At 36.6% G+C, this 11,140-nt stretch overlaps 1 protein-coding gene across 2 annotated transcripts; it reads right to left on the bottom strand.

Moving 5' to 3' along the window:
• Positions 1-284: 284 nt before the first annotated feature.
• Positions 285-10,635, bottom strand: LOC135157289 (tektin-B1). 2 transcript variants are annotated; one of them, XM_064112398.1, is made up of 6 exons: positions 10,352-10,635; positions 4,413-4,881; positions 3,587-3,801; positions 2,698-2,920; positions 1,985-2,208; positions 285-1,425 (listed from the first exon to the last, which is right to left on the bottom strand). In XM_064112398.1, exons 2-6 carry the CDS (start codon positions 4,836-4,838, stop codon positions 1,221-1,223), a joined length of 1,293 nt encoding a protein of 430 aa, XP_063968468.1. In that variant the 5' UTR covers positions 4,839-4,881; positions 10,352-10,635; the 3' UTR covers positions 285-1,220. The 2 variants fall into 2 exon arrangements, with proteins under 2 accessions (XP_063968468.1, XP_063968469.1); XM_064112399.1 differs by having other exon boundaries at positions 4,413-4,876; positions 10,352-10,439.
• Positions 10,636-11,140: the final 505 nt, after the last annotated feature.

Below are 11,140 nucleotides of genomic sequence, written 5' to 3'. Positions count from 1 at the left end.
TGCTGAACATTGATTATTGTCGATCATGGGAGAGAGATGTATATATCATATTAAGAAAACAGTATACTCAAGGCATAATTTGAGGTGGGAATACACACAAAAAAATACTTGTTCAGGGTACTCTACGATTGGGCCCAAGATCAAATGGTGATAATCGTTTAGGGTCCATTTTGAAAATCAATGTACAAGAATAGTTTCCACAATGTAATGATAATGACAGTAACCCCCCCCCCCTCTCCCCCCGGACATGGTACCAAAGGATTACAAATGAAACACATCCTCCATTATCATTTAAAAAGTTTATTTGTGTAGTGCAATATATGTATACATGAAATAAAACATGCCATAGAATCAATCAAATATATACAGAAACGTTGAAGTACTTCTCTTGCTCTGGATAAGGGAACATTTCACAAAGAGTTTTGTCAGTGATTTTTACCCATTTATATACTCTCGGCAAATCAGATTTACAAGATTTTCAATAGCTTATAACATTTTTGGGGGGTGAAACTCACCAACAAAAGTCTTTGTGAAGCGCTCCTCAAATTTGCAATCGATTACAATTCTCTTTTTATGAGATAGTAGGTTTCGTAGATGACACGAGACACAATTGTCCTTTAATATATGCAATAACGAGAAATGCAATAATTTAGATGTATATTTTTTACTACACTTTTATACAATTTCATTATAGAATCGATCAAATATCTACATAACAAAAGTTGCTATACTATTGCAATATAATGGACGGACAATAGAATACAATAATATAATTTATTTGGGGGCTGGTTTGTTTATCTGCATGTTGGCTATGATATGAATTCACTTTCGACATGACTTGTAAAGGCAATGTTGGTTCATTATTGATGTGTAACTTGAATCTAATCAATGTTTTTTTTTTTGCTGGGAATGAAATATCAAACTAATGAGCATGAGAGTACAGTTTGAATTGCAGTATCACAAAGACTTGACGATTGCCCCTCAAAATTACTTGATCACCTTTTTTCTTTTGAAAAATAAATATATCACTATGGCACACCACTTACTGATGAATAATGATTCAAATTAACATGATCTTTTGATCTGCATATGAAGGTAGATTAACATCAATGTTGGATAACTGCATCGGGTATGCCAACTATGCATCATCCTCATAAGCAAACTAATGCAGCTCGACATCTCCATCACTACAGAAAGTCTTTATAAGGTTATAAAAATGTTCAAGCAAGTAGACTCCTTTGTGCCGTGTAGAGCTCCCGATCAGTTTTGAACGTAGACAGGTTGTTCATAGTTTGTGTGACTGGTCCAGTTGTAAGCTTCTGTCTGACCTGCATGCACTTGTTGTCGAGGTCCAAAGAATTGTTCTTGAGTTCCAGGTCCTGGTTGATACGGTACAGCTGCTTCTCGCACGCATCCCGGGCATTGCTGTGATAAACAAAGGAATGAATACAAGGCATTTAGCATCGTGTCATTTTCAAGGAGATCAAACTGAAAATTTTGTGATGCCAAAGTGAAATCAAACAGAACCCTTTCCTAAATGTACAATACTAATGACAATTGCCTTTTGGTGTATCTACAAAATGTTGCTCATCAGAAAAAAATATGGTTCTCACCAAAGTGATTTGAAATTACGATACATTACAAAGAAAGAAATTCAGAAACCAGGGGGGTGTTTCACAAAGATTTAAGTATGACTTAAAGTCGCACATAAATGTCTAGTTGCGCGCGGTGTAAAAAGCATTACCCCATTGGTCAGATCATGCAAAGAGGAAGCGCACTACTGCGCATTGATCAATAAGACTGCGCGTTGCATATCATGTACGCGTCGGCATTTAAGTGCGACTAAGTCATACGTAAATCTTTGTGAAACACCCACCAGATAAGGGATTATCAGATGAAATGTTGTATATAGTGTGATATTTAGTTTATTATGACGAATGAAATTGCTCGTTTAGAGGTACAATTTTTTTTTTAATTAACTTACTGTGCGTCTTGGAGTTTCTTTTCGAGAGCCTTGATGCTGTCTTGGATCTCATGTACCTCATTAACCAATCCATACTGTGCGTTATCTCGACATAGCTCAACGTTTGGTCTGTAGGTACGGTTTTCAAGTCTGGTCATGGCAAGCTTGAGGGGATTTTCCTTGTCCTTGATGGCTCGCTCCAGCTCACGAATGTTACGTTCTTGCTTAGCAATTTCCTCTTCAGTCTGTGGTTGAGAAAAAAAATAGTGATTGATTAAACAGGATACATGAATAATTGCATCTCTTATTTAAGTTTTCAAGCTCAAAACTTGAAAAACACATAAATCAACGAAACAAATATAAAACTGAATGAAGTAAATAACTTAAAGAATATGGATACCAGGTGAAATTAATATATGTAAATGTTTTAATAAATACATAAATATTAAAAAAAAAAGAATATATGTAAATGTAAACCCTTAAGCCTGAGCAATACCATTCACATCATTTTACATCTACATGTACGTATTTAAACTATGCCACACTATATTCTATTGCTTTTTACTAAAAATTTATCATTCAGCATACAGATTTACTAATTTCATCAACAAGTTAAAAGAAATTTGAACTACTGGAAAACGAATTTGTACCTGTGAAGATTTGTATTAAGATTACAAGCACAGTTTCATACCATATAGGAAAGAGAAATAAAATGATTTAAACAATGATCTTACATTCTTCTTCTGCCATTCGTCTTCGTCTTTGGCTCTCTTCATCTCGTGGATCCTCTTGCGAATAGCAAACTCAGTAGCTTGACGTTGAGCTTCTAAATCGTTATCAGTCTGTGCTACGGTACTGTGGATTGCCTCCCTTAGACGCTGCGATGAACGCATCTCAGCATCTGCTCTGTCCTTATTATAACGAGAGAAATCTTCCCATGTCTGGGGGGTGGTACTCCTATAAAAAAAAAAGAAACCAGCAAAGATTTAAAATTTATCGGTGTGGATGTTTGATAAATGTCTTGGCAGTGTACATTGTATCATATTTCATATTTTCTATACTTGCTTCAGTTCTATTTTAATCTGTTTTCGCTTATTTTTCTGCTCTAGCTTTTCTTTGTGTTTTTTTTGGGGAGGTAGCGATCGATTTGTAACCCATCTTTTTCTTTGAAACAACAAAATGGGGGGGAATCAAAATCATGAATAAGAAATTATTGCAATTTTAGACATTTCATTTACCCTACAAATTCAAAAATGGGGATGAATCTTAGCAGTTGTTAGAGAGCTGAAAATAGACCACTGATCGAGAAAAGCAAAATGCAAACCTGAATAGACAAACACAAGTCTATCTCATTACCATTACGCAATTCAATATAACAGCAGTGTTGACTTTCTGATATTGAAATGTAAAACTGCTCTACATATGTAAGTGATCAAAATTACATATTTTTTCAGTATAGCATAGTAATTGTAATTGTAAACCAGAACTTGTCGAGCAAGGCAATAATAATCTATAAAACACAATAAAGAGTAAGACATTGTCCTGGTGCAATAAGACTAAAAAATAGTGAAATACTATTACAAACTAAAAAAATAAATAACTAAATTAAAAATAAATACATACCCTTTAGGTGTCCTGGTAGAATTGGGTTGATAGCAGATATCTGGCGAGTTTATAGAGAGATCATGAGCATAGGTATCAATCTTCTTAGCTTCAGTCTTATCCCTTAGATCAGCATCTAGCTGCTGACGAGCCTCTCGAAGAAGACAGAGTTTCTCAAGCGCCGACGTCACTTTGGCCTGCAATGCATCCTTAATACCCTCTATCACATCAATCTCCTAGAAACACACCCAAAAAAAATTGGGGAGAGGATTTTAATAAGAACTTAATTTCAATTCAATCCAGTTCAAGTTTACTTCCGAAATCTCATTAAAAAATTTCAAACAATCTGATAAAGAAATAGGGTCTATATTATATATTTAAAAAAATTAAAAATATATTTGAAAATATACATTTAAGAGCACTGCAAAATAAGAAAACAATGATAAAAACAAGTGTTGGGATCATCAATAGGTCCCACGGACGTTCAATCATCACAGAGGTCAGAGGGTCAATCATTTGGAACTTGAAAAATTATTTGACTATGAAGTTGAAGAAAATAAAGGCTAATAATACAAAAATAAGAAACAAAGGCCAGGGATTTCCTCTCAGATACTTGATGTAAAAAAATTGAATTGATCATTGCCATATTGTCTATTTTTAAATTTCATTTAGTATTTTGACTTTCTCCATGCATTATAAGAAAGTTTCAATTGAATGAGAACTGAGAGAAATAGGAATTTGAATTAAAGTATTTGAGAACCCATCTGCATTACTCTATGAATAGCATGATTCAGTTTAGATTCTATTTAGAAAAAATATTTGCATTAAATGTTCCTATTCTATTTACCTTGCTAACTTCAGCATTTGCTAGGTCGTCTACAACATCAATATCCCTCCTGCCGTCACGTAGCGTTTTACATTCTGATGCTACGTCAAGAGGAAGTGCTTTGGCCTCTAGCGCCCTCTCGGCAAGGTCTAAGTCCTTTTCAAGCTTCTCAGTTTCCTCGATGACATCATCGCGGGTCTTCTCCAGGGTTTGCCGCCACGTCTCAATGTCATCAATTCTGTTTTGGAGACGAGTTGTGTTGTCGTGCATATCCCATGCTGTGCGGTTGTAGGTCACATTACGAAGTTGGCTAGATTCTTGGCGGGTATTGTGGGAATTATCACGCAGTTTCTCAGCATTTGACGACAGGAGATGATTGTTGGTGTGCCAGTCGGAGTCTGCATAATGAACGACTGGTTTGCTGGCGATATCGGTCCTGATAGACATGGTGATTGATTTCCTTGACTTCTCCGATCTATATTGATCTAGTCTAGAAGTGAAACAAATGTGAAACTACAATTGTAAAATTTGCATTCGTGAAATAATGACAAAATAATAGAATAATTACATGTAACAACATCATCAAATATGACCCTTTTATTATCAAGTTTTGCAACTGCCAGTTCGAGAGAAAAAAATTAGTCTAACTTTAATAGGAAATCCTATAAAGATTTTGCCATTCTGTTTGTAGAATGTAGATGCAGATGTACATACACGGTCATGCGTTTTGAACTGGCCTCATTTAGTTACATCGTCGAAATCCAATGATAGCGCACCTGCTGGTATCAAAGTGGCCATATTCACCCTGTCTATACAAAAGTTTACTTAATTTTTTAAAGGAAATTTCATGAGGATTCCAATAATGGCATAAAAAATGAGATAAGGTGAACTGCTCACATTTTATGAGGGAAAAATTAGGAACCCTAATATATTTCAGATGACCAATTTTTTTCTCTCTTTTTCCCATACCATTAAATTACATACCAGATTTTTATTACTCATGAAATTCCCTTTCAAATGAAGTACCGGTAATTTTGATATAGATCTATTGAAATATATCAAAAACTGACATTTTCTAACAGTTTTTATGTTACATTTATAATAAATCATAATAATCTTATGATGTGCATAGATCTAGAGGTGTAAAATGCTTTAAAATGAGACCAAAATTAAGTATCTAGCCCCCTGTAGATCTAGGTCTAGACCTAGAGTCTATAACAAAGTTATTCACGTTTAAATTATGAAACGTGTCTCTCTCATTGACTTTGTGTGTACCGCTGCGTCCTATTCCACTTCCCCCTCCTCAACCAACCTCACAATTTTTCATCAGTCACGATGTCGCGATTACATCTAGGTCTAGATCTAGTCTACATGTGCTATTGCGCTCACTTTTTCAATAGAGATCTAGTGACTAGTCTAGAGCGTTTAGCTTCAAAAATGACAAAATGATACAAATTTCACAATCTCTCCTCTCAGCTCTGTTCAACTGAGTGGAGATATTGTATCTTAAAAAGTTAAACTGAAATAAAATTGAAAAAGCGTAGGCCTAACCACCTTTTGGGGAAATTGGGGGCGAGCTCAAGACGCATGGCATGGCCGTATGCATTATCATGGAATAAAGTTGCCAGTGTAGCCATAGACCAAAAGCTTCGGTCTCTGTTATATTGGTTGTTCCGCTGAACTCCGTTGGCTCCACTCACAAATTAAAGAGGCTGAAGTTCTAACTTGATCTGTACAGGGACTCAATGGCCATGTTTATGTATTAAGTTCGGATAAACCAGGGAAGTGGGAGTTGCGCGACAGCCGAAGTCACTGTTTTTGTCCTTTTAAGTTTTTTTTTCCCCCTTTTTGGTGCATTTCAGGTCAAAACGGAATAATAATCTTTATTTTGGTCCAGTTCTTTTTATATATTCTTATGATATAAAGACAAAAATCGATGAGCCCTGTCGGGGGAATTGTGCATTGTTTACCCCCTAATGGCGGCTGCACGATCGCGAGCCGTCTGTGTACGAGGAGAAATTTAAAAACATTTTAAAATTGTTAAAAAACTCCTCGAAACAGACGGCTGCCAGCTGTCTACAGCCTAGTGTACTGTACTCTGTAGATCTAGCCACTGCTATTATTTTTATTGCTTAGACTTAGTTAAGTGACAGTGACATTGACAGTGCTGGTTAAGTTACTGCTCACCTACATGTAGCTGCTGGCGATATTATTTCCACTCTTGAATTTGGCATAAAATTAAAAAGTTAGAAGTTTAGATCTAGAAAACAAAATGTCTAAGTCTAACGTTAGAGAGATCTAACGTTAGACTAGATCTATATTCTATTATTGAATTATATTATTTTTCAGTAGAGGCACACGGCCAATATGGGAGACTCTCTCCAATAGGGGAGACAATCTCCCACATTGGAGACTTGCTTTGCAAAAGGACAAAAGAAACAACACCAACAAAAGCATGATTTTTTCCACCCAAAATTTGAGGTCAGAAGCCCATTTGTTTTGTGTGTGATTGACAACAAAAATCCTTATCAAAACAAAAGTAGACGGTGAATTTTTAAAGTAGACGGTGAAAAGGGATAATTTTTCGTGAGGAATCTGCTTATCACATTTTTATTTGCCGCCAAGTTAATCCTTTTGCAGCAAATGTAAACAAAGGAAATTGGACTCCAAAACTGGAGACTGTCTCTGAAATTGGATACCCAAATTCTTTACAAAAGTCTCTGATATTGGAGATAATCTCCCACATTGGAGACAGTCTCCAATATTGGCCGTGCGCCTCTACTGTTTTTAGTGTAGGCCTAGGGCCTAGGCCCTAATCCAAAGACGAAAAGAAGGCTAAGACAAGTTCAAATTTTCAAAGTGTCCAGACACCCGGCCCCCCATCCGAACAAACATCATCAATCCACAAGGTTGGTGACTTGGTGTATCAACTATCATCGTACTTGTGAGAAGTCTCGAACTTCGAAGTTCAGAACACACAAAAAGATAATTCAGATCAGTTTGAGTTGAGGCCCAATGTCAATGAGGGGTCCGTTTCATTGAAATCATTGCAAATGCAATAACAGATTTGCAAAAGGACAAAAGAAACAACACCAACAAAAGCATGATTTTTTCCACCCAAAATTTGAGGTCAGAAGCCCATTTGTTTTGTGTGTGATTGACACAAAAAGGAGATTATGAGAAACTCAATTATCTTCTCAGTGATATTAAGTGGAGTGAACTTTTAGTAGACAGGACATGCTGTGATGCCTGGAAACTCTTCAAAGATATATTCCTTACTTTTGTTCAGGAATGCGTGCCTCCTTGCCAGATAAGAGACTCGAAGCAACGTAGGAGCCCATATATATCGAAAGAAGCATTGAGGTTATCCAGCAAGAAGAAAAAAGCATGGAAGATGTATGTAAACACTGAAAGTATTATTGATCATGCTAAATACAAAAGGATACGTAATCATTTGAGACAAGTCACCAGACAGGACTGTATTGAGTATGAAGGATCACTAGCTAAGGAGGTAGCCTCAAACCCGAAGAAATTTTGGAAGTATGCCAACAGGAAAATAAAATCAAGACCTGGAATAAGTGATCTAGTAAACTCAGAGGGAAAAGTCATAAGTTCAGACATAGAAAAGGCAAAACTTCTTAATGACTTCTTTTCAAGCGTTTTTGTCAATGAGAATTTGTATTTTATGCCAGATATAAATTGGCAATACTCTGGTCCACCACTATCTGATGTAATTATTACTAAAGAAAAGGTAGAAAAGAAAGTTCTTAAACTGAATGGAAGCAAATCTCCAGGTCCAGACGAAATGCATCCAAGACTGTTGAAGGAAACTGCACGTTCCATTTCTGTTCCACTACAAATCATTTTTGAGAAGTCATTTGATGAAGGCATGCTTCCTGGTGATTGGAAAGTCGGAAACATAACTCCGCTACACAAAAAGGGAAGCAAGAAGAACATTGAAAACTATAGACCAATAAGTTTAACCTCAGTGGTTGGAAAAGTGATGGAGGGTTTAATTCGTGATATAGTGATGCAACATCTGATGGATCATTGTTTGCTTTCAAACTGTCAACATGGATTTACTCCAAATTGGTCCTGTATGACACAACTTTTATGTGCAATGGAAGAAATGACAGGCAAACTTGATGCTGGAATTCCTATAGATGTCATTTATTTAGACTTTTGTAAAGCATTTGACTCTGTTCCTCATGAAAGGCTTCTCAAGAAATTAATGTCATATGGTATAGTTGGAAAATTACATGCTTGGATAAGAGCCTTTGTAACAGGAAGGGAACAGAGAGTGACTATCAACGGTGAAAGTTCTGATTGGAGTCAAGTAAGCAGCGGAATTCCGCAAGGGAGCGTGTTAGGACCCATTCTCTTTGTCATCTTTATAAATGATTTACCTAATATTTTGGACAATTCTGTGTATATATTTGCCGACGATACCAAAATCATCGGTGATGTTAGCTCTGATGTTAAACAAAAGACTCTTCAAGCAGATCTTACTCATGCTGTCGAATGGAGTGAAACCTGGCAACTTAAGTTTAATACTAAGAAATGCAAGGTTCTACATATTGGAAAGAACAATTCAAGAAGTGTGTATACTATGAATGGAGATGAATTAGAACCATGTAAGCAGGAAAAAGATCTCGGTGTTATTATGGATGAAGAGCTCAATTTTCACCAACATGTCTCAGCAGCTGTTCTGAAAGCTAACCAAATACTTGGAATAATACACAGGACTTTTTCTCAAATAACCCCTGAAATATTACCAATTTTGTTTGTATCTCTGGTTCGACCTCATCTGGAATATGGAAACATTTTATGGCATGTGAGATTCAAAATGGATGCAGACAAAGTAGAGAAGGTGCAAAGGAGAGCTACTCGCATGATTCCTGGTCTCCAGAGCTTACCGTATGAGCAACGTCTACAGAGACTAAACCTTCACTCACTGTTTTACAGAAGACGAAGAGGAGATATGATTACTGTGTACAAACTGTTAAATGGAAAGTTTGGGATCTCGAGTGATATATTTTTCACACCAGCAATCCATTCAGCAACTAGAGGTCACAAGTTCAAGCTCTTCACAGGACGATCCCGGTTGGAACTTAGGAGCAAATTTTTTAGTCAAAGAGTAATTTCTGACTGGAACAAACTGCCTACAGAAGTAGTGGAAGCAAAATCAGTGGAAATGTTTAAACATCGTTTGGATAAATTTTGGTGGGGGGAAAGATTTAAAACCTCCATTTCTCAACGCACGTGAAGTCTCTCAAGTTTAAACTGTCTAGATAATCGTCAATTACCGGAAGTTAAGATCGGAAAACCTACAGGAGAAGTCCTTCATTTCCGTACCTGATGTGATGTGATGTGATGTGATGTGATTTGTAATAAACTGTGAAGCTACTGAAATCATTCAACATTTTCAATATGAAAATCAAGTATACCCAGTTGTTGTGTGTCCGGACAGGTTGTGTGTCCGGACGATCAATTTTATTAGGAAGTCATTTGAAGAAATTTACAGGCGAAGTTTCATCAATTTTTAGTACAAAATGTAGGAAATATTATAGAGAACAAAATCGAAGATGATTACAACTATTGAATTCATATTTTTAGGGTAATCCAAAGACAAAAAAGAAGGCTTCAAAAATATAAAGTGTCCGGACGTGCGGACACCCGATCCCCCATCCTAGGCCTAAACTGTAACGTTACAAACTTATGTCCATTTCCTTTTAAATCTCGGTCAGGCTCAGAGTCAGACTCAGAAAGTCAGAGAGAAGAGTCAAGTCTCAAGACTAAACCGTAGTAAACGAAGTCAACATCAATTCAAAACAAGACAACAACTGAACAAGTCAGTTATTAAAATAACGTTTGAAGAGTCGAGTATTTCTATATCTATAATCTAGCATGTCTAGTCTGTGTCGTCTTACCATGATTACATTTAAAAATCGAATATTTACCTGCTTTAATGTTCTTCCACAGTTTACTGGGTCTTGCTGATATAAATTTGAGGCGTTACACCGTCACCGACACCGTGTTGAAACTAGACTCTAGAGTAAATTGAATGAACTGGCTCGAAATTTTACGTGTGTCATATCAATGCAATGCACGTTTACTTCCGTATACACGCCAGCTGCTTAGCAACAGCCACAATGGTTGAAAATTCTTTCTAACGCTACACGTGATTGGCTTTTATGTGCTAGCCGGGATATGACTGCCCAATTAAAATACGTCTATTGAAATTCTGCATGTGGTCATAGCAACCGCGGGAGATAGATAGACTTGTGCCAGTCGTTAGACAAAATAATCACCATTTGGTTAAAATATTGCCTTTACTGGACAAGTTTGGTTTGACCCGGGGGGGGGGGGGGGGGGGGGGGGGTTACTTAGATTTGGTTTGGACGAGGGTGTGCGGCGGAAGGTTCAAAACCCATACCCATATTTACGGGTCATTTTGGCTAAATATAGGTACCCATTATTAGGAATTTATTAAAATTTGACAATTAAGAAAAAGAAAAGAAAGAAATAAAAAAAAAAAGGTTATCACCGGGTTATCACCCAAAATTGCAGAAGGATATTTAAGGCCAGTATTTTAGAATTTGGGCCATGGACCCGTGTTTAAGGCTAGTATCTAAAAATTTGGGCCGTGTTTAGGGATTTTCCAGCATAAAACATACCCCATCATGTTTAGTTATTTCTTCCAAAAAAGCGACCCATTCCAGCGTCACATCCCGTATGCCTTGTTTCGT

This window comes from Lytechinus pictus, chromosome 17 (assembly GCF_037042905.1).
Source record: "Lytechinus pictus isolate F3 Inbred chromosome 17, Lp3.0, whole genome shotgun sequence".
NCBI classification, from domain to species: Eukaryota; Metazoa; Echinodermata; class Echinoidea; order Temnopleuroida; family Toxopneustidae; genus Lytechinus; species Lytechinus pictus.
This window is presented reverse-complemented; position numbering and strand designations above follow the sequence as displayed.